At 47.6% G+C, this 24,878-nt stretch overlaps 1 protein-coding gene across 3 annotated transcripts in view; it reads right to left on the bottom strand.

Moving 5' to 3' along the window:
* LOC119461721 (decapping and exoribonuclease protein) overlaps positions 1–24,878 on the bottom strand; it is an 85,724-nt gene that overhangs the window by 34,310 nt on the left and 26,536 nt on the right. Inside the window, exons 1-2 of one of the 3 annotated variants that reach the window (XM_037723088.2) lie at positions 15,447–15,992; positions 3,595–3,824 (exon numbers count right to left, since the gene is read on the bottom strand). In XM_037723088.2, coding sequence (XP_037579016.1) covers positions 3,595–3,824; positions 15,447–15,850 — 634 coding nt within the window. In that variant the 5' untranslated portion in view covers positions 15,851–15,992. Of the gene's footprint in view, positions 1–3,594; positions 3,825–15,446; positions 15,993–24,878 lie in introns of those variants that run through there. The other 2 variants (XM_037723087.2, XM_049672032.1) reach the window with 2 other exon arrangements.

Below are 24,878 nucleotides of genomic sequence, written 5' to 3'. Positions count from 1 at the left end.
CATCACGAAACCTCCCAACCTTGAGCTGCCAGTACGTCACAACGTTACGCATCACGTTGTCACTACTGGCCCTCCAGTGTTTTGCGGACCCAGACGTCTCGCTGGGGACTGCCTTGCCATTGCCAAAAGCGAATTCAACCACATGCTGCAGCTGGGCATCATCCATCCTTCGTCGAGCAGTTGGTTGTCAGCTCTCCACACGGTTTCCAAGCGTGACCCTGGGGATAGGCGTCCAGAATGCGCATCTATAGGAACCATATGGTTGCAATGTACAGACGATTGCAACACAACTTCCTTTGGGAGAGAGAAAAAGAAAAAGAGAGCGCGAGAGAGAGAAAGGAGAAAGAAGGAGAAAGGAGAGAGAGAAAGAAATAGAGAAAGAAAGAAAGAGAGAGAGATAACCTAGCTACAACCAAGAGACACAATCAATCAGCCAGCTTCGCTGTGTCTTGAGCATTGTGCGGCCTAGTGCAAGCTTTCGCCTTTCTTTCTTCTACTGTGACACTCCTAATGCTACCGCACTAATTTATTTACCCTTTCCGCGGCGCTCCCGTGGGCGCTGCTATGTTTGATCATGTGGTGACGCATCCATTCCTTGCCTCAGCTGCCTCCATTGCCTCAGTGTTTACAATTAGTATACATGACGCCCGGTGCGACTCAGGAAATCTTTGTTTCGGGAGATATAGTAGACGGTGACTGGGTCGACGAAGCTTTGTCCATGGGCTCACTGGACATGTAAAAGGGCTTTCGAAACTCATTAAAGGGATACGGACACGAAATCTGAAAATTTTACGAAAATGCTGAAAATGAATCCTAAGTGCGTGATTACACCGAAAAGAAGTAGTCACTTAGCTCATTTTTGATCTGATGGCTTTATTTTGGCATTTTTGTGAGCGTGCACCTCGCCGCCCGACCCACAGGAGTTGGAAGGGGTGACGTCACGGCACCCTCGTCGGATAGCCAGCCGGCCGGCCGCGGTCATTCGAAACACGCCGACGCCGCCATCGCGAACATGGATTCGAGTTCTGGTGCCTCTACCAGCGATGAGTACACGTCTGAAGACGAGGATAATTCCAACTTGGCAAGAAATATTACCGCTAACGGTTACGAGCCTTCCGCGTCAAGCGACGAAGAGCAGGAGGCCGTGGAAGTGGCGGTCAGGTTTTCGCAAACCGTAGCGCGAAGATTTCGCTCTGCACCAGACACTTGTGCAAGAATTATTTGTCATTTCCTCTGTAAACTTGCTTTTTCAAGAGCGCACACAGGCGAGGCAGCTGCGGGGTACTTCAGCACTGCGTGGATGACTGAATAGTAGTTTATGCCGTCGGCGTGAGCAACTGCTGTGAGGTATCCGTACCTCCGAGACTCTCACGTCCACTTCACCAGCCGACCGACAGATGGCAGCACCTGTCTGGCGTTCTGCCCAGTTTCTTCTGCTTTTAGCCTGTGGAGAAGAAGAGCTGTGTGTGTGTGTCTGATCTCTTGAGTCGCGCTCGCTAGCCTTGTATTGTTTTATTATGCTTTGCCAACATCTTTAAGGACCTTACTGCCTTCGTGCCCAGCCTTGGGCATCTCGCCCCAGCCTCGTCCTCACACTGCTCAAGAAGGCTGCAAGTGAACGAAAACAGTACCGACATCTTTTCGCCTCATCTTTTCCAACGCGCCACTGATAATTTCTGCCTTGCGTTTTCGAGAGAAAACCGATGGCACAGCTTCAGGCTTTAAGCATTTCCTTTTGAGCGGCATGCCGAGGCTTTTCAGCACAGCTGCGCTGGTCACATATCATCGCCAACGAAGTGGTCCACGCAAATGAAGTCATTTTTTAGAGGTCTCCAGGCTATGCGTGATGGCTGACAGGCAAGTATCCAAAGTTCACGCACCTTCTCGTCTCTGGGAAACGTGTACGACGGCGTGTCACGACTGACGATGCTGTTATAACAGCAATGTCTGGGCATTTCCTTCCGCCTCGACGAACGCGTAAGGCGCATGTAAGACGCACCACCTGCGTGGAGCGCCGACGGTGATAATGTTTCAGACGGACCACGTACAAAGATCGCCGAAAGGGGTTAAACAAACACTGCAAGGGACCGGCACACCTGGAAACACTGCGACGACTGTGGCCGACCTTGGCCGCGCGCGCGCGGGTGAGTGTTACGACGTCAAATTTCAGCTTCTGCCGGCGGCCGCTTGGAGGCAAGGTGCAACAGAATATTGCAAAAAGAAAGATGTTTCTGGTTCTTTTTTTCAAAGCATCTTGTTGTATTCGTCATTTTCAACAGTTCAACTTTTGTTCCCCCCAATGCAAAAAACCACCCGCCAACTTTTGTGTCCGTATCCCTTTAAGCTTTGTCCATGCGGCGCAAGCAGCGTATATGCTGGTGCTTCTAAAAGCAGGGCTAAACATGTGTTCCAAGCTACCCAAACTTTCCGCTTATGAATTGAATCAGGATCAGTGTTTCGCCCTTCGTTCTTTATTTGGCAAAGACAACGAAGCAGCAGCTTGTCACATTTCTGACACAGTGAAGTTCGCAGCGATGGAAGCTACATGTTACTTTTGGAGCAGATTTGGGCGCAGAAAAAATGCCACTTTGGAGCAGCCATAAGTGTTTTCGGAGCAGAAAAAATGCTAGTTTGAAGTAGTTATAGGTATTTTCGGAGCAGATGGCAAAACATGCCATACCACTTCTGGAGTTAAAAGCAACACCATATATTTATGAGCGTCCAGTCTCATAAATATTATATTTATTGTGAAACATATTGAGCATACAATAATCAATGCAAATTGCAAGAAACAAACAATTAAAAAGATGGATGATTATCGAATGCGCAGTAAAATGCGCTATATATTTAAAATACCCGTACTTGTGGCAGAAATAAGATCAAATTGGTAAACCTCAGCACCGCACTATAAAAGTAACCACAATCACATAGCCGTTGCCAAAGCAGCAGTTGATAATCAGTATGAGACCAAAGTAATCTCAGTCAGTTGCACATTTTACTAAATACTCTACATTCCAAATTCAAAAATGCAGCTAAATGAGGTCAATATTTATTATACCAGTTCTTGTTGTAGGAATGAGGTCAAAGCCGATGAAACTAACCATCACAATGTAAAAGTAATCAGTCACATGTCACAGTTGCCACAGCAGCAGTTGGTAATCAGCATGATATTGAATTTCCCAGCACCGTTTCGGAGCAGGCTCGGAGCAATTACTAACAAAAATGAGTTTGGAGCAGCATGTACCAGCATTTCTCTCTTGAAGCAGTCTGGAGCAATTGGAGCAGCACTTCCATCACCGAGTTCATTGGTGCAGTCACTACCTGATTATTATCTGCCTAATCGCTCGCTGATGTGCTCAGTTGGAGTACATTTGTTCTGGCTGCACGCAAGCCTTAGAAATTCGAAAATTGAGATTAACTACATTCAAAACCGACCAGGCCCAATCGCAAAATTCACTTTTCACAATTTCAGCCCATGACCAAGTAAATAGTATCGCGCGGAAGAGCCATAATGCTTTCGCATTCAATGCACGTAAGGGGAATTAAGTGCCTTCGGAACTTTTTATTACTAGTGGATGCATATGTAACACTTACTTGTGGTCATGCTGCGGTGGAACTTGGTGCCCCAGTACGTCATACGATCTATTATCGTGTCACCTCGCTCTTCAAGGCTTCGATGTACATGCTCCATCGTAGGATGCTGATGGAGGTATATGATGCCTTTGTGTCTGCACGCCACCAGCCGCCAACCTTTATCCAACTCGTACGGTGTGCGCATAACGATCGACAATGTGCTCCGTCGACAGATAAAATCTGTGCGTATGCTGCATAGAAAGGAGAGATGTGATTATATTGCCATGCGTATCTGTTAATGTTTCCTGGTGATCGTCTTTCACAGGCTAACAAATGTTCAAACTTATCGCTCAGTGCAAGATGCGTCTTTCTGTATTGGAATTTTCTCAAAGGTTATCGCTGGTTCCATGTGTTGCTTATGTTGTCACCGAGCCCTGTTTAATCAAATTTCTAGCCCGACGAGAGTAGTAGAAATTTCGCGATCAACAGTCAATGCATTGGAATGTTCTATGAGTGATGGATACATGGCCAACATGTTTGATCCGCACATCAGATATCGACGATCGACGACTGTGCTCGCTGATATCGTTGTGCTTGAGAGTTGCTTGTTTTGTGGAGTAAACATTCTCCCCATGAACACTTACCCCGCTAATTGAGAACGTCTCTATACTCAGCACATCACCTGGACTCAAGAAAGAGGATTGCAGCACCATCCCTCGACAGAAGGTGTCCCTGACCTTCACTGACATTCCACGGCCGTTCTTAAGAAGCGTACCAGCTTCTTCAGTAGAACGGGAGCGCTGTGCCCCACTCGGTGGAGTGCACAAAGAGCTTCTAGTCGAGGTTCGTTTGAGAATACGGGGGTTAGCTTGCAACTCGCCGATGCCCACTGTTGGTGTCCACCGTCAATACAATGTGACATCTGGTGGAAGTGCTTTTGCGTTCATGTACCGGAGCCTCCTGTCAAGTCAGGAGCCAAGCCCAAACGATCTCCAGATTAGCAAGGCAATCGCGCCACACTTGGGTTCCGTTTCCAGCATGTTGCACGAGACGGATTGTCCACACCAGCCAATATATTGCGAAATGAAAACACATACTGCTGTGCTCAAATTTCGCGTTAGGGAGTATCGTAATCGTCAAACTCGTCTCATTCAAAGCAGCAAGTCCTGTGAATAGCAGGGCTGGCCTCTTTGATCTCATTAAAGCCTTTCTCTCTTGTCTAGCCTGTCTTCTCAACCTGCCTTTTCTGTCCTTGCTTCTCGTGTGTTGCCGCAATGCGATTAACCAACTTGCATAATAGAAAGTCCTATCAGCTATGACAAACAGAAAAGTTTACAAATACTTTGTTAAAAGCATTACGTGCAGGGGTGGGACTGCCCAAAGTCATTTGGGAACAGTTTTTGCAGCAAGCAAAACTGCGCTTCGGAGCGGACAAATTTTTGAGGAGCTTGTCGTAGACCAAATTTCATTTTGGAGCAATTTGTAACAGATAAAATTTCATTCTGAAGACGTTTGGAGTAGGCCAATCGTCATTTTGGTGGAATGCTGGAATATGGCAGCACACCTCGAAACCACTACGAAACACAGAATTAAGCAACATGAAGAGTCGCCAATGGCTGATTGAGACTAACCAGGGCTCGCCCCTGCAAGCAAGGGTGCGGCCGAAATGTTCAACCTGGCTGTGACATGCACGTCGGAGCCGGGTGAGTCGAACAGTCACTGAGGTGAAATGGGCCGGGACAGGCAGGACAAAGGGCGAAAGGCTATTCTTCCCGCGTTTACCGCCTCCCCTTCAGGGACGAGATAGCAAGCCGCGGGCACACAAAGTGGCAGGTGACGCCACAAGGCAGTGTATGTCTAGATACATACACTAGATACTAGAAGTAAACCGATTAAACCTACAAATATCCATAAATGGCTAACCTATGAAAACATCCTGGAACTGAAAATAACACTTTACAGAACGTTGGACTACACAGAATACAAAAAATTGTGAGAACGCAACATATGACAAACAAGCAGTAAAAATGGCGTGAAGTTAGTGTTGAGTTGTTAACAAATACGCTTACATTAAAAAAAATTAAAACGATTAACCTAAGCACTGCCATCAATTACCGCGATTACGGAAGGGTGTTGGTTAAGGAAGTGTGAAATGTGGTATGCTAATTTTTGTGTGACGTAGTTAGTACGAAGGCCTTTTTTTGTAAATGTTATGTAGCAAATTGTTCCTATGATCCTCCAGAGGAACTGCTGAGTATAACTGGGGTTAAATTTTACCTCGCAGTATACAACCATCAATATTTTATGGCTGATGTAATTATTATTAGTAGTTGAAGTTTTCTAAGAAAATTGGCTGCCATTCCGCCCTGCATGTCTTGCGAAGCTGTATCAAACACCACAGATGTTCAAGCATTGTATTTACGCTGCTCTTCTGGTGTCTTTTGTTTCCGTGATCTACTCATGGCAGTCTTAGAATGGCAGTCTCAATAAGCTGCTACCGGGTCTCTCTCTCATAGATGAAACCGTGGCGACGTCACTAAGTGTGTATATATATACATATATATATATATATATATATATATATATTGACGCGTGCGCTCTAGGCAGACGACAACTACGATGGGGGGCATTTAACGGACTCCGTCTAGTGGGTCGGTGGGATTTTGCCGACGAGACGACTGTCTCTGATCTGTTTTGCTTGAACTGGTTGTCTCGTTGTTCCTGAAGAACGTCTCCGAGTCTTCTCTTGGCGTTGTACTGCGACACTGGTGGAAGTGCTGGGTAGAGGCCACGCCTGATGCTCCGGACTCCTTCTGGGAGTCGTTCTTTTAGCCCAGACGCATTGGCACCAGTTACGACACCCGTGCATCGTTTCAGTCATCGACTGCTACTCCCCTCTTCAACCACCTCTTTCTCGGAGCCCCACACATCTGGCAATGGCCGAAACCAGCCCACCGCAAGCACCCCAATGCAGCCTGTCTCCCAGTCAACAACAGGTAACCGTTCTTCATCCGCTGGTTCCCGATCGCTATCGCGGTGCAGCCTTTGAAGACATTGAAGACTGGCTTGACAAGTACGAGCGCGTCGCATAGATCAACCAGTGGACCGAACAGCAAAAGCTCTCCCACGTCTATTTCGCCCTTGACGACAATGGTCGTACTTGGTACGAGAACCGAGAAGCTAGCCTAACGACATGGAATGACTTTCGGCAGAAAATCACCGATACTTTTGCAAGTGCCGACCGACGCGACCGCGCCCAGCAGTTGATGGAGCTACAGGTGCAACAACCCAATGAGTCGGTCACAATGTTCACCGAAGACATGGCCCGTCTCGGTCATGTTCTGTTCGCTGAAGCCGACCCGAACATGACCGAGGATAGGAAGTTGCGTTACCTCATGCGAAGTGTAAAAGAGCCGTTGTTCGCGGGGCTTGTGCGGAATCCACCAGTCACTGTCGGTGATATTATCAAAGAGGCTACGGCTATTGAGCAGGCCCTTCATCAACGATGCAGGCAGTACAATCGACTGTCCACCAGCACCGCAATCAATGCCGCCGCATTGACTCCAGAGTATCAGAGCCCCTTACGTAAATTGATCCAAGAGCTCGTCAGAGAAGAAATTCACAAGATTCTGAGACCGACACTGGATAGCCCCGTTGCGTCAATTGCCGAAGTGGTACGTGACGAAATCCGGCAGGCGTTACCGGGGGCCGATCGTCCAGACCACCAGCGTCCCATGAGTTATGCCGCCGCTGTCCGATGTCCGCCACCCGTTAGAACCACAACCCCGTACCACCAGCCTCCGACAGCCTCTCCTTGGTCGCTGCCGCAAGAGGAGGCCTTGAGGCGCGCACCGTGATGCTGCCGATGCAATCATACCGCCAGCCATCATTCGCCGCGCCTTGGTACACGCCACAAAACGACCCTACGAGATGGCCCCAAATTTTGGAGATCCGACGCGTGGCGCACCGCCGATAACCACCCTCTCTGTTTTAACTGCGGGGGTGCTGGCCATATTTCGCGCCATCGTGACACATAATTTCGACCTCTTCGTCCGTGGTCTGATGGTCGACGTGCAAATGGCGACTCCATGCTACGCCGCAACGACACTGATTTTCAGGGACCGTCATAGCACACCCGCATGACGAATCCGTGCCCAATGCTTGGTCCGATTTCGGCCGACGGTCGCGCTCTCCAACCCCTACACGCCAGATGCCTGCAGGACGTACTTTTGCTGACCTCCAAGGATGAAGGTCGCCCAGCCCCCACCGGGGAAACTGAAGGCGGCGACCTCTGGGGGTAAGGTTGCAGGGCCACCGCAAGACAATAAAAAGCCCCCAACTCGCCCGCTGCCGAACGCCGAGAAGCCGATAACCGACCCCGAAGAAATTGTGAGCGCCGACCTTGATGTTTTTGTGGATGGGCAGCCAGTGACAGCGTTAGTCGACACTGGTGCTGACTTCTCTATAATAAGTCAGGAACTCGCCCTCCGCCTGAAGAAAGATGCCATGGACGGGACCTCACATAAGGACGGCAGGCGGCCATTTACTCATGCCTACTGGAAGTTGTACTGCAAGAATTAACATTGGAGATTCTTCTTTTGTGGCCGCTTTCCTCGTGCTTCCTGCGCGCTGTAAAGATTTGATTATTGGAATGGATTTCCTAAGGGAATATGGCGCCGTAATTAACATCCCAGACCACATGGTGACGTTTTATAAGAGCCCTGGTTTAGTCCACTGCTTATCGCCGTAACGCAACTCCTTTCGTCTAACAGAAGACGACGTCGTAATCCCACCTTGGTAATGTATCCTTGCTTCGGTGGCCTGTGACGTACCGTTTCGTTGCGAAGGAGTTGCCGACCAAATAACCATTTTGTTGCTTACTCATGGTATTTCGGCTGCACGAGGAATTGTAAATGTCACCGACGGGCGCACGAACCTATTGCTAACAAATTTTAGCACAGAGAGACGGCACCTTCCAAAAGGCACGGCTGTGGCTTATTTTGACGGTGTTGCGGAAGTTCGCGGCTGCTGTTCACTACTCGAAGAAGCGCCTGCACAACACCCAGCTCCTGTACAGTACTTGACGTCAGCACTGTTTTGCCGCAGCATGATTGAGAACGGCTTCTTACGCTATTGGCCACGTTCAACGACTGCTTTTCGTCGACGTCAAGAGTCAGTCGGACGCCTCTAACAAGGCACCGAATAATTACAGAGGATACGGCGAGACTGATTCACCAAAATCCTTATCGTGTGGCTTCCAGAGAACGTGAAGCCATACAACAACAGGTGACAAAAATGCTTGAAGACGACGTGATCCAACCATCAATGAGTCCCTGGGCATCCCCTGTAGTTCTAGTCAAGAAAAAAGACGGCAGCTTTCGTTTCTGTGTGGACTACCGAAAACTAAATCAGGTGACGAAAAGAGACGTGTACCCGCTTCCCCGTATCGACGATTCCCTCGACAGGCTTCGACACGCACGTTACTTCTCTTCAATAGACTTAAAAGGGGGCTATTGGCAAATCGAGGTAGACCCGAGAGACCGTGAAAAAACTGCTTTTGTGACGCCAGACGGCCTATACGAATTTAAGGTTTTGCCTTTCGGCTTGTGCTCTGCCCCTGCTACGTTCCAACGCCTCATGGATACTGTGCTTTCGGGTCTTAAGTGGAACACCTGCTTAGTGTACCTCGACGACATCATTGTGTTCTCCGCAACGTTTGAAGAACACCTCAAACGGCTTGAAGCGGTTCTGCAGTCCATACGATCCGCCGGCCTCACCCTGAAGCCGGAGAAGTGCCACTTTGGCTTTGCGGAATTACAGTTTCTTGGTCACGTCGTCAGCCACGCCGGTGTCCGCCCAGATCCTGAAAAAATTACCGCCATCGCACAGTTTCCCGTACCATCCGATAAAAAGGCTGTCCAGCGGTTCCTCGGCCTCTGCGCCTATTACCGGCGGTTTATTGCAGACTTTGCTCATATTGCGTCGCCGTTAACTCACCTCACGAGAGACGACGCTGCTTTTGTATGGGGCGACGAAGAGCAAGGTGCATTTAACGTCTTGCGGCAACGTCTCTAGATACCTCCAGTGCTTGCCCACTTTGCTGAGACCGTTCCTACATTGCTCCATACGGATGCCAGCAATGTTGGATTGGGAGCTGTTCTTGTGCAATGGCAGGATAACATGAAAAGAGTGATTGCCTATGCAAGCAGAACGCTCTCACGCGCCGAGGCTAATTATTCCACAACTGAGAAAGAATGCCTCGCCGTAGTATGGGCGGTTATGAAATTTCGCCCATATTTGCATGGCCGTCCTTTCAAAGTTCTCAGCGACCACCATTCCCTGTGTTGGTTGACTAACCTTAAAAATCCATCTGGAGGATTGGCGTGTTGGAGCCTAAGGCTGCAAGAGTTTGACATGACGGTCACGTACAAGTCAGGGAGCAACATACGGATGCTGACTGCCTGTCTCGGTCTCCGATAGAGTCGGCTTCTCTACTCGAAGAAGATACAGCCTTTCATTGTGTTCTGGACACATCCGCCATCGCTCAACACCAACGGGACGACCCTGAGTTGCTTGCACTCATCAATTACTTAGAAGGAAGATCTACGAAAGCACCTAGAGTTTTCACAAGAGGATTGTCTTCGTTTTGTTTACGGGCCAAAGTCCTTTACAAAAGAAACTTTTCTTCGACCGGGTCCCCCTACCTGCTCGTCATTCCTGCAGCTCTTCGTACGGAAGTACTTCAAACCTGTCACATCGAGGTGACTTCTGGTCACTTAGGATACACGCAAACATTGGGCAGAGTGCGGCAAAGCTACTACTGGCCAAGACTTACCACCGCCGTGAAACATCACGTTTGCACTTGTCTTGACTGCCAGAGACGCAAATCGCCTCCGACGAAACCAGCCGGCCTCCTACAACCTGTCCAGGTTTCTCGAACACCATTCGATCAAATTGGTATGGATATTTTGGGCCCACTTCCTACTTCTACTGCAGGGAATCGCTTTGTTCTCGTCGCAACCGACTATCTGACGCGGTACGCTGAAACAAAAGCCATCCAGAGAGGCACAGCAGCCGAGGTGGAGCGCGTTTTCATTGAGAATGTTGTGTTACAACACGGCGCACCCAGCGTCGTAATCATGGACCAAGGAACCGCATTCACGGCTACCCTTTTAGATCACATCTTGCTGCTAAGTGGAATGGCTCATCGGAAGTCAACCACCTTACATCCACAAACCAACGGACTGACAGAAAGCCTAAACAAAACAATTGAAGACATGCTTTCAATGTACGTGGATGTCGATCATAAAAATAGGGATGACATCCTTCGTTATATCACGTTTGTGTACAACACGGCGAAACAAGAGACGACGCGCATGACTCCGTTCAGCCTTGTTCATGGCCGGGATGTAAGAACGATGTTGGATGCAATGCTTCCACACGAATTTGACGACACTGATACGGACGCCGATATGTTTACGCAACGCGCCTAAGAGGCTCAGCAGCTCGCGCGCTTGCGGATCTGCCAGCAGCAAGACTACGACGCAGGCCACTATGATGCTCACCATAGAACCATAACCTATGAAGTCGGCGACAGAGTGTGGGTTTGGACACCCATACGGAAACGAGGCCTCTCCGAGAAGCTGTTAAGGCGATACTTCGGCCCATATTGAGTATTGCGGTGACTCAGTGATGTAACATACGAGGTCGTCCCCAATAGTCACAACTGTACGCGGCGTCGCCCGCACCGTCCTGAAATTGTGCATGTTGTATGTTTGAAACAGTATGTGAGCGAATGACTCTGCGCGAGACCCTCACTTCCGCAAGTGACATTTCTGGTCTAACATCGGGGCGATGCGCTTCTAGGCAGGGACAAATGACGCGTGTGCTCTAGGCAGACAAAAACGATGATGGGGGGGGCATTTAACGGTCTAGTGGGTCGGTGGGATTTTGCCGATGACGAAGAAGACGTGTCTCTGGTCTGTTTTGCTTGAACTGGTTGTCTCGTTGTTTCTGAAGAACGTCTCCGAGTCTTGGTGTTGTACCGCGACAATATGTGTATATATATATATATATATATATATATATATATATATATATATACGAGGTCTGTTAGAACAGTATTCGACCTTTTTTTGCAAACACCTGATGGATATGAAAAAAGCGTGCGTCCATCAGCCGACCTTGAACCTTTGTGCGCATGCACGAATTTTTTCCCGCCTGCCGCTAGCGTCAGTAGCTGGGACGCAGCGTTCGAGTGAGGTAGTGCGCAGTGCTCTCTTCAGTTTTTTTATTGCAAGGAAAATGGCGGATCGACTGGAGCAGCGCTACTGCATCAAATTTTGCCAGAAATTGGGCGACAGCCAAGTGGAAACCATTTGGAAGATTAAGACTGCTTTCGGTGACGATGCTATGAGCAGCACACAGATTAAGGAGTGGTACAACCGGTTTAAAGACGGCCGCACATCGGTGGAGAGCGAGCCACGCTCTGGTCGGCCATCAACATGCCGAAATGACCAGGTCATTGCTGAAGTGAACGCTGTGGTGATGCGGGACCGTCGTGTGGCTCTCCAAGAAAGGTGGGTATCAGCACTTTGTCTGCACATTCCATTATGACCGAAGATTTGGCCATGAAGAGAGTTGCGGCGAAATTCGTGATGAAGCTGCTCACGGTGGAGCAAAAACAACTTCGTGTTGAAGTCTCACAGCACATGCTGGATTCCACAAACAGTGACCCCGACTTCACGAACACCATAATCACTGGTGACGAGTCTTGGGTGTACAGGTACGACCTGAAAACCAAATCCCAGTCGTCACAGTGGAAGCATTCCACGTCACCAAGACCAAAGAAGGCCCGCCAAGTGCACAGCATCGTCAAAGTGATGCTGACTGCTTTCTTTAACTCCCGCGGTGTGGTACACCATGAGTGCGCACCACAGGGTCAAACAATCACCAAAGAGTACTACAGGGATGTCCTCCGTCGCCTATGTGATGCTGTGTGGCGCAAGAGACCGAAGTTGTGGTGAACAGGAAATTGGTGCATCCATCACGACAATGTTCCTGCACATTCCTCGCACTTGATTCAGACTTTTTTGGCAAAAAAACAAACTCCTGTAGTTCAACAGGCTCCTTACTCTCCTGATATGGCCCCCTGCGACTTCTGACTGTTTCCCAAAATCAAGAGGCCATTGAAAGGAGTGCCTTTTCAGACAAGTGAGGCCATTATGGCTGCAACGACGGCTGAGCTAAACTCCATTCCGAAAGAGGCCTTCTTGGAATGCTTCTAACAATGGCAGCACTGCTGGGAAAAGTGTGTTGTCTAAACCTGCCGCTACATGCGCTCAGTAGCCGCTGCGCGCTCCCTCTGCCGGTTGGTGCGCTATTTCAAAAGTTCGGTTTCTTTTGAACACACCTCGTATTTTATTCTTTGTGGAGGGTGAAATTTCACCCTTGCCTTGATTTTAGCCACTAGTCAGATAACCTCTGTTTGGTTATTTCTACCCTCTTAAAGTCTATTTTGCCTCCACTGTCCCGAAACCCCAACGCTTTGAAAAAATTAGCCCCATTGCTTTGCACTGTAGGATACAGAACAGTATCAGGTGTTCTGCCATTTCCTCTTCCTCTCCACACACACCACACAACATGTGCGGTGTGTGTGGAGAGACACTGCACAAGCTTGGTACTTGACTCCATCTTAGTCCGCAATATTTCTGTCCTGGCTTCAAACAACAAAGAGCTTCCCTTGAATTATCATGGACATTTTCTTTGCCAATTTCTTGCTTAAAAGTTTTGTATGTTCCCAGTGCTCATTTCGTCTGCATCCCTGTTTTCCACAGACCCCTCTCTGTTTCTTTAACCTTTTTCTTAACCACTGTTTTTTGGTTTGAACCCCTCCTGCAGTCCAAATATTTGATTGACAATTTCTGGTCAGCTCCCTCCATTTTGTGTCAACATTCCTCATGTACAAATAACTAAAAACTCTCCTTCCCCACCGCTTTTCTGCCATTTCTCTCAATCGCTCCTCAAGTTCTATCTTGCTGCTAGCTTCCCTGCCCTCGAAGGACGTCCATCCCATATCACCCTGTACCCCCTGATTTGGTGCATTTCCGTGTGCTCGCAAAGCAAGCCTACCTACCCCTCGCTGCTTAACTTCCAACCTTGCTCGAACCTCTGATCTCATGCACAGGACCGCATCGGCGAAAGTCAAACGAGGGACCATCACCCCTTTCCAAATCCCTTTCACCACTTCGTATCTATTGTAATTTCACAGTGCCCTATTTCTCATCACAGCTGCATTCCTGCTACTTTTAGTCGTTACATATTTTTCATGTTCCGTTAGATACTCAGCCCCATTGTTTATCCACACTCCAAGACATTTGTACTTATCCACTACCTCCAGCGTAACTTCCTGTATCCTATGCTTGCTGCCCTGATTATCATTAAAAATCATGACTGCCGATTTTTCTTTACTAAACTTCAAACCTAAGCTATCTCCCTCTTTATCACAGATGTCCATTAATCCCTGCAAGTCTTCCTTGTTGTCAGCCGTAAGTACAATGTCATCCTCGTACATCAGTCCTGGTAATGACTGTTTAATCCATTCTCCTTGCTTGAAAAAGGAAAGGTTGAAGCCAAGTCTGCTCCCCTGTAATTTTTTTTCTCTAATCCCTTGTAAATACAACATCAATAACAAAGGTGACAGAGGGCACCCCTGCCTAAGCCCCTGCTGTATTTTTATAGGCTCAGATACCTTTTTTTTCCATTTTATAAGCACCTTGTTACTTTTATGGATATCTCTTAAAAGATTACTTACTCCAGCTTCCACATCTAGAGTGCCCAGTATGTCCCACAAATCCTTTTGGATTACACTGTCATAGGCTCCCTTGACACCCAGAAATGCCAGCCATGGCGGCCTGTGTTTCTTTCGTGCTATTTCAGTGCAGTGCGTCAATGAGAACAGATTATCCTCCCACCTTCTTTGTTTCCGAAACCCATTTTATAGTTCCCCCCGCACCTCCTCGCCCTCCACCCATGCCTGCCCCAGTCTGTGCTTCATAATCTGCATCACCACCCTGTAAACCACTGACGTCACTGTTATGGGACGATAGTTGTTTATGTCAGCTTTGTCCCCCTTTCCCTTATGTATCATGTTCATCCTGCTCAGTCTCCACCCGTCGGGGGCTTTACCGTCCATTATCATTCTGCTCACTGCCCCTCTTAATGCTTTCTTTGATTTTGGGCCCAATGTCTATTAACATAATTGGGAGGCCATCAGGACCTGTCGATGTGCTACTAGGAACCCTCTTCTCTAGCCTTTCCTACTCGCTTTGTTCGAGTGGAGCCACTGCACTAACCGGTCTATCCTCACCTGATTGACCACATGCTACGTTTCGTTCTTTAAATTTTTCTCTCATCATTGTTCTTACATGTTTCATTGCCTCATTTCCTTCTAGCCGAACACCTTTAGCTGTAACTCTGCTCTAGTCTAGTCTTATTACTCAAGAAGCTGAGATGTTTCCAAAATTTCTTCACTGATTTTCTATCTATTTTGTTTACTTCTGACAACCATTTATTCTAATCTTCTCATTGATCAAATGGGATGCTTCCCTTCTACAGTTTAAGAAGTTATCCCATTTTCTGTCTAAATCAGCTTCTGGATAACGCCTTTGTTTTGAATATCTGTGGTCTCTGGAGGCTTCCTGACGTTTCTCTATGGCCTTCTTTGGCCTTCTTAGGGGTAACTCAAGCGCCCCCTTAGCGGCGAAGTCTGGAACGAGAACCGGCATAGGCGGCTCCAGAGAGAGCCGCCAGCTGATCAGGTCAGTATTTGAGCAGGTCGTGCTTCACACAAGGACCGGCAACATGACACCCACCTCTTCGTTTCCGACGATGGCGCCTCCTCGTCCGGTGAACACATCCCCACCTTGTCTTTGTTGAGAATAACCCAGCGGAGTAGAGTTTCTCTCGGAGTCACGCTTTCCCACATAATGCGCACGGCCTTCGCGTATCCGGTATTCAGATTCAACATGGGACGCCACGGGATTCGCGCACGCAGGTACCTCTTTGCGACGGCACCATCGATGTACTCGAAATCTTCGCCTTCTCCTCGCACAGAGAAGTGGCCGATCTCGCAGGGCGCGCCGTATCTGGGACAGTCGCCATGCCACCTCGAGAGAGTGTCGCACACATTTATGGCCGCTACGTGTTGACCGGCGGGAACAACGCACAGTTCGTGGTTACATGCGTCGGCCGCCGAGCTGCCGCGACCGCCTTCCATCTCTACGCAAACTTTCGTCTTTTTGGAACAACTACGCCAGGCGTGCCACCTTCCATCTCTACGCAAACTTTCGTCTACAGTGTACTTTCGTCTCTTTAAAAACTTTAAAACTACGCTAGGGTGGCTAGAAGGGGAGGTGTGAATACCGGCGGCGCACCGATGAATACCCCTCAGCGCACCGATGACGCAGGGCGGCGCTGTTGACCGAGGCGCGGGAAGGCACGCGACCGAAATGAGCGCATCGCCAGCCTCGGGTATCGCGCGTTGTCTGCGAGCGTAATGGAATATACGTCTTTATCCATGAAACCAACGTTTTATCAGCCCACATCACTACTCCTGTGAGATTTTACGGGCCCAGTTCGCATTGCGTCGATAGATTCAAACGCGTTTTTTTTTTTTTTTTTTTTTGGTCCTCCAGATCAGAATCCTAGGGGCTGGGGGCTCTAGAATAATTTCGACCACTTCGGGTTCTTTAACGCGCACTCACACCTTACGGCACACAGGTGCCTTGCATTTCGACTCCCTCAAAATGCGACCGTCGTCGTCGAGGTCAGCAGTAATCACCCTATGCGTGCCGTACGTACGACCTGTAAACTGCAGTCATTACCCGATTACTTCTCGACGTACAAACCACTTTGTGCCAGCGCTTGAAGACGTGTAGCATGTCCTTTCGACGCTCAAATAAGCAATTTACTATGATTTCAGACAGCAACAGATCTGGTCATAAAATAGTTTATTTAAGTGAGAAAAACAACTATGGGAAAATTTGATCTACAACACGCAATATTTCAGTGCTTTTAGTTTATTCTCAGTGCCCTGCTGAATGACACCTTTAAGCAAAAAATGAATCCTTGTTACGCAATAAAAACCTACAACTGATGCTGTCAGGGCAGCAGAATGCTCTAGGCAACCAATTTTTGGCACATCACCAATTGATCAACTGCATAAACTTTGCCACAGCTTTGGTATGCAAACGAGTGAGTTTGTTTTCAATAAGGGCATTAATTGACCAGCTTGTAGAATGGTTCTGATAAATATAAAAGGCCCCCAAAGTCCCTTCTGTTTGTTCTTTAGATTCCACAACGGTTTCGTTGTGAAGCTGCCCAGCCAAGTAGATGCTACAGCTAGTCCTTCTCCAATGAAGAACACTACCATTTTGGTTAACACAGCAGGCGCAGCATTTCGTTCAATGCAAACTCTGCAGTCCAGTAACGAGCAATGTTTTGTTTAAACTTTTGCAGTGACCACAGTTCCAAAGGTCGCTTAAGCTCGATAATGAACAATTCTTCTGCGACTGGACTGGGCATTCCATCCCACTGTATATTTACAGCCTCCACGTCTGCCGGTGGGCATGCATTCCCCCGTCTTGTCAATAGACAAGCGCCGCTTCTCTTGTAAGATAATAATAATAATACTTTATTCGTACTCAGAGAGTCGAATATGTAGTCCAGGCATACGTACAGGGTCATAGTAGGCGGAACTGCCTATACCGGAGTGGTTTGCGTGCCGAACCTGGGACCCGTGGAGCGTGTGAGACATCTCTTCTTTTTCTTTCTTTTGTCAGAGTCCTGCTAATGTATTTTGGCAAGTTCGGAAGTACTGTGGGCACGGCATCTTCTGAGAGGGCAGGAATGTGACGTGGTATTAAGACTGCAGTTCCATTAATAAAGTCGTGAACGATAAACCTAAGGAAACAAAAAAAGAAAAGGTGGTGGTGATCAGATTGAGCTAGCGTGAAAGGCCTCGTAAATAATACTAGGATGGCAATTGGCAATGCCACGACGACGCTGTGCAACACGCTATGTATCGCGAGAAACACCACAAAACAGGCGACGAGACCAAAACTGACGGCGAAGGCACGGAGGCGAGGCGAGGCCGGCAGGCCGGCGCGGCTATGCTTCCCGCGCCGCGAGCGCTAGCGCCATATTTCCCCTGGTGGCATCGGTGCGCAAGGGGGTCACGCGCGCCTGCAGGAAAGCGCCGCCGGTATTCACACCTCCCCTTCTAGCCACCCTAACTACGCCAAGCGTGTCACACAGTGTTGCCAAGTTGGACGAGACGGCGTAGCCCAAAGCTAGAGAAATTGTCGCCCACATGTAGCCAAACACAAGAAAGAGCAAAACTTTTCGTAGCCGAATATAGGCATTTTCATTTGCAGTTTTATTTGTGTAAAGATTTTCCGATTCGACTACGGCAATCCTTTCTTTCGCACAGCTAGAGTGACCTAGCACAGCCCGTCGTAACAAAATGTCCGTGCCGCCGTGGCGGCATAGTTACGGTGGCTAGATACCCATCTAGCCACCGTAGCATAGTGCTAGAGTGTACTAGAATACGGTCGAGTGGGACGAGCGGCTGGGGCGGCGCGTGCTTAGCAGCACGACCTCCTCTATAAATTGGCGACCTGCTCATACCGGCCCTCTCTACGGCAGCTCGTGACCCCACTTTTGAAAGTCACGTGCTCGGGCAGTTGCTAAAAATGCCGCGAGAGGCCGCCACTACTTACCCCCATAGCAGACGACGCGACAACTAGAAATGGTCGAAACACTTCGGAATGGCGACCGCGTTGTTAGCCAGTACAGTGTGCCGTGCCTGGTGTTTCGTTTTCTTTTATTTAAGTACTTGCAAAACGTTGTTAAAAATGGTTCTCTGTTCAATAATGCGCCCAGACGAGGCCAAAATGTGTAGTAGACACCTTGACGGCTTGCGACTACGTCGACCTAGCTCAGCACTGCCGACTGTTCCCAAGCACGGTTTTGTATACGCACCGTAAAAACAGTTGCTACTGTCGCTCTGCGTAAATACGCATTCAATTTCACGCGTCCACCATCACGACATCTTCGCTAATACAGTAGATATGCGGGATGAGAATAGCAATCGAAGCGCTGCGGTGCACAGCAAGCGGTTCTCACGGGATCTCGCCCTTACATGTAAACATTTTTACCGCACTTTTATTTACTCTCTGCGGCATGCCATTTGAAGGTCTCCATGGCGAAGAAGTCTTGCATGCTTCATCACAGAACTAAGTTGAATATTTTGGCGGGTTTTGCGGGCGGGCGATTTACTCCCCTTCCCCCGTTTGATACAGATGAGTGCAGAAACTCCAATGTGCAAATTTTAATTTCTCGCTGCACACTCCGCCACCGTCTGCGTCTCGGGTTACCGAGTTCAGGTTTTCAATGCAATTATTCGTACCGAGTTACGAGATCAATTATGCTAAGGCTAATTAGTTCCCGGCATATTTTTTTTCATTGCAATGAATTCAATCATGAGCATTTCAGATGATTGGAATTAACCTGGTTCCCTTTTCAGGAACACTTTGCTGCACCTCCCTCTCTAGGACCCTTCACTGCAGTGTCCCTCATAAACCATAAATTCAAAGTTAAACCCCACTACTTCAGAAAACACATCCATGTGTAGTTCGGTTGAACTAAGCAAAATGCTCATACAGAAGGAACACACTTCACGCAATGTGAAATGGACAGATGTGTCAGGAAGTACATTTTATTGGTTCAAGCTCAAACTTTCAGCACCTTTCGAGACTTTGGCTTGGTGTTGAGAAGCTTTCTTTTGGCATTTGTTTCAGACACACTGTTGGTAAAATTACTCAGAAGTGGACGCAGAAACTTAATCAGAATTAATTTCAAGAAAACAGTTCTGTGGGCCACACTTTCGTCCCTTGCACAATGAAAGAGAGGGTTTCTGGTGAGAGCTGGCAGAACTGCGCACATGAACCGCTTCAATGGCTGTGGCCCTCTAATAAGCACAGCTGCCACTCTTGAGGCAGCTGTGCACTCTTTCTATAGAGGAGGTCGTGCTTTGCAGGGATGGATGGATGGATGGATGGATGGATGGATGGATGGATGGATGGATGGATGGATGGATGGATGGATGGATGGATGGACGGACGGACGGACGGACGGACGGACGGATGGATGGATGGATGGATGGATGGATGGATGGATGGATGGATGGATGGATGGATGGATGGATGGAAAACTTTAACGAACGTCCTGAGGTACGCGACTCAGCGCGCAGCGGGCCACTCCCACGTTGGGACAGTCAGGCGATGCCCGACCGCCGCATCGTGGGCCCTCTGGACAGCCCATATATAGTTGCGCCCCGGCATCGGGGCTCTTGATAGCGGAGAGCCACTTGTCCTCATTTATTTGTTCCGTGCCTCGTAAGGAGGGCCAACGCCAGAGCATATGGTCTAATCTAGCGAAGTCATTGCAGTGCCTGCACGAACTACTGGCATAAGTAGTTCCCTTTGGAGAAAAAAAAATTTTCTCGTTCTTCAAGCAGCATATGTATCTCTCGTGTGTATTGTTGCGCATATAGCTTTCCATTAGTAGGTCTTGCGGATCGCAGACGGAGAAACATATATATAACCTTCCTGCTTGCCGCTTCAAACAAGTAAAGCATATCTGCCCCATCCGGCACCTTGCACTCAGATTTACGGGAAGCATTGTTATAGATAAAAAAAGAGTAAACTGCAGTACAACATTCCATTCAAGTTTCCGCCTGTCTCGCGTAACAGAATGCGGAGTAATCGGTAAGGGGTCATTTATTGCAGTAGGACCTCGAGCGCCGAAAACGGTTTTAGTTAGCCATTCTATACGCTAATCTTTGGCCGTAAGCCGTACGTGGAATTTTTTTTCAGTCGATACTTCAAAAAAAAAAAAAAGCCTGCGCAGTAGCCTAATGAGTGGCTATATAGTGGATAAGCCGTTGTGCTGATCAACTGGAGCTCGCGGGTTCAATCCAGGTCGCGGAATTGGATGAGAACGAAATGGAAAAAAACTCGTGTACTTCTATTTAGGTGCACGTTAAAGAACCCCAGGTGGCAAAAACTAAACCGGGTGCCTCATAATCATATCGTGGTTTTGCCACGTAAAACCGAAGAATTTGCTTATATTAAAACAAGAAAAAGAAAAAAAGCAGGTGTCTGCGTTCTTCGGCTTATTTCTGGGGGTGTAAACAACATAAATTAATCTCGAGTCTGATTTCCAAGGAAAACATGTTACGCATATCCTATATTTCATGCATAAATGTAATGCCATTCCCAAATGTATGACCGCTCAACTCAGCAGCTTGTATATTATAAACGGCTGCGTTCAGTTATCCGGTGCACTATCATAACGACCATAATGAAACAATTAAAGGAATGGCATGTCTCATATACACGTAGAGATATGTGCAGATCTGTTACGTTCGTTGAAGAAGATAAGTGTGGTACCACATGGGGCACTCAGTTTTAATGGGTTGCAAACATGGTGAGACTGTCAAAAATTCTTGTCTAAATCAAGTTAGCAGATTTACAGGTTGCCCCAAAACGGGGCGTTTATATTGAATGAGAGCTAGCAACTTGTTAAGCAGGACTTATTAACACCCGTCCGTTAATTCTATCAGGAACTGCGCCTCTGCGCAACAGCCGCGACTCTCCGGCAGCAAAATCATTCGGAATAACAGTCCTCACTTGCATGCAGTCACTCACCTTTGAGATTTCAATAGTGCTGTTATGCGTTACATTCCAACGGAAATGTCATAATATTCATAGCAGGCAAAACCATCTTATATGTATATATATATATACAGGGTGTTTCAGCGAACACTTTCAAAATTTATTTAATGTTGCCTGGAACGCCAATGCATTTCTCCGCAAAGTTCGGGAATTATTATCTCGAAACTGGTGTCATCCCGAGAATTCGTTCCAAGTGGATCCGCCTTGCGAACTCCACGGCTACAATTTTTAAATTGCAATATGGGCCATCAGGTAATTAGTTAAAAACTTAATTAGTGAATTTCTGTTAATTATTCCATTATGCATTTAAATTTTTTGTGCAAGTAATGTCCGCCTCTTCGAGTAGACCAGCTCATGAACTAGAATTGTGCTATCTGCCACAGGCAACCTTTAAGAATTTTTGAAAGTGTTCGCTGAAACACCCTGTATATATATATATATATATATAAGATGGTTTTGCCTGCTGTGAATATTATTTATGCGAATGAGTTTTCTGTGCAGTATTCACTAATACGTACGAGTGTTTGTTACTGCAAACACGTGCGCGTATTCCGGTCGGGAGTGCTTACTTTTTCAATTATTGCATTTAGAATATTTGTTATTTTTTCCCTTACATATATATCCTGAATATATATGTCTATGTACCCTTTGATTTAATTACCTAAAAATGCATTGATCATTTTCGCGCCACGCAGTTAATAAACCTGGTTTATTTCACACTAATATTTTTTTCTTCGATCATTGTTCCTGATAAATTACCATCAACAAAAAGCGCGCGTAAAATGACACGATATTAATAATAAAATTTTCATACGTAGCCTTCATGGTGCGGAGATACCAGTTACTTTTAGAGGACAGTGGTAAAAACAGCAGTTCACTTGGCTAAAACTACATTTGGCACCGGCCATCAAGAGTCATAGGCGCACCGAAGCAACTAAAACATTAAAAAAATGTACTGCACAGAGGTTCTGCGAGAAAAACTGGGCGCCCGCCAGCGTCCGCGTAGCGAACGCGCGCTCGCTAGCAGACGACGCGACGCGCTTGACAACGACAGCAAAATTGAAGACGTCGCGTTGTATAATCTATGCCTCAAATATATATGTTTGGTAAAATGGTGTAAACATAAATTTGCAGTTGAAATAAAGCGCTATTTTAAGAGCGTACTATGCGCAATTGGCCTCGGTGCCCGCAGCGAAAGCATGTTGAATATGCCGCGGAGCGCGTCTCCGCCCCAATCCAGTTAGGGTGCCTCGATGCGCTGAGCATCGAGGCCCCCTAAATCCAGTTCGCTAGCAGCGCCCTCGCACTATTTTTTCACACGCGGCGCCTCGGCGGCAGAGCGCCGTTCGGCCCACTCGACCATTGTCTAGTACACTCTAATAGTGCCTAGAATACTGGTGGTTAGTGTGCGGAGCATTACTAGAGGTACAGTGCCTAGAATATTGGCTAGTGTGCCGAGCACCCTCCCTTTTCAATGGGGGAGCGTGGCGCCGCCTGCAATGAATGCCCACGGTGGCCGGCAGAGGTCGCAGCCATGTAGGTGGGTGTAGAGTTACTGTATATGCTCCCTACCTTTGGTAGCATATACAGTAACTCTAGGTGGGTGTAGGTGGGTGCCGACTGCGCGTGTCATCTGCTTGGCTAGACCAGTTTCGCAGTGGTTGCGCCGATTTCTGTGTTTTCGTTTTCAGTGTCATTACAGTGTTGCGTGTTTGTTCTTGCGTCATAAAAGATTCGAGTGAGTTTGTGGTTGTTCTGCTCCCGTGTATGTGAGTAGGAGAACTATGTGACGGCGGTGAAGGAATGTTGAAACCACAGCGACAGTGAAGCTTTGCGTGGTTGTGCTGGAGTAATTACTGCTCGAGCAAAGGGCTTGTATTCGTGTTTACTGTACCATCTGATGGAACACGGATCGCAGAAGGGGAACGAAGGATAAAAAGAAACGACAAAACGCTGACGCCAACTGCATGTGGTGTGTGAAAAGTATTTAAAAAGCCGTTTCATCGAACGCACGTTCACTACCACCGTGAACGGCGTTTTCAACGATCTTCGCTGCAATAAATCGCGTGTGAAATCGATGCGATACGTACGATATTCCATAAGTATCCTACACACCTTGCATCTCAAAGCAGAAAATTAAGAGACAATATATATATATATATATATATATATATATATATATGTGTGTGTGTGTGTGTGTGTGTGTGTGTGTGTGTGTGTGTGTGTGTGTGTGTGTGTGTGTGTGTGTGTGTGTGTGTGTGTGTGTGTGTGCGCGCGCGCGCGCGCGACAGAATTTCCATTAAAGTGGCACAGGCGCGCCGAATCGGAGAACATCGATCGAAGGATCTGGTGTCCACAGCAAAGTTCTGTATCAGAAGAGTGCGCCCAACGCCGTAGTTTCAAAGCCGCGAGCGCTGGTGGATTAGAGCACTGCACGCGCCTGATTTTTCGGCCCGAGCGCGGCCCGGGCCCGCTTTACAAGGCCCGACCGAGCCCAGCCCGGGCCCGTAATACAAAGCCCGAGCCCGGCCCGGGCGTACATGACCGAGACCAGCCGGGCCCGTGGTTCCAAGCCCGGGCCCGTGTTACTGAGCCCGGGCCCGGGCGTTCATTACTAAGCTTAGCTAGGGCCCGTGTCTGCATGACCAGGCCCGGCCTGTAAGAAAAAAATTCTTTTTTTTTTTACTTACAGATTGTACCGTGTCTGTCAGCTTCACCTCGAGGTTTAATCAGCTGCAGTACATAAGCAATAAAAGGCCGAAATCATCGTTTCTCCCATGGGAACATCAGTAATCCGGCCCATTGCCTGTGCTGATATTTTTCCGCGGGTGCGCATGCACTTACCTTGATTTGTACGATATGGTTCTATGATGTCATTTAGCATGCAAATGTGGTTCATTTTAGCTGAACCAAATTTTTTAAATTGCCTGTGGCAGATAGCAGCATTATAATCCTTGATCTAAAGTTCTAAATTACTCGATGAGGCGGCCATTACTTCCACGAGAAATCAAAACGCCTAATTGAAGAATTAACATAATTACGCTCATTAACTTTTTAATTAATTATTTTACGGCACATCTTTCAATCTATGAACTATAGCCGCCGAGTTCGCAAGGCGTCTTCACTTAGAACGAATTCTCAGGACTAAACCAGTTTCGAGATAATAATTTTCAACGTGTTCGACTAAATCAATAAAATCAATTTATTCTCCAGTTTACATGCTGGACGGTCATTTTGGACTAAAAGCTACATACGTAGCTTGGCGTGACCCAAAAGACCAGGCAAGGCAATAGTACAGCAAACAGCTTGCACACATGTACAATAATTTACATATATTTCCAGATATATCGCTGGAATTCCTCATGGACGAAATAGCTATGAACGGAATGACAGAGGATATTTTCGTCCCGGCGAGTTAACACAACTGGAAAAAGTTTTAACAGAATGCGTTTTAAACAACACTACAATAGCAATCATCATCATCATCAGCCTATATACAATATACAA

This window comes from Dermacentor silvarum, chromosome 8 (genome assembly GCF_013339745.2).
Source record: "Dermacentor silvarum isolate Dsil-2018 chromosome 8, BIME_Dsil_1.4, whole genome shotgun sequence".
NCBI lineage: Eukaryota > Metazoa > Arthropoda > Arachnida > Ixodida > Ixodidae > Dermacentor > Dermacentor silvarum.
This window is presented reverse-complemented; position numbering and strand designations above follow the sequence as displayed.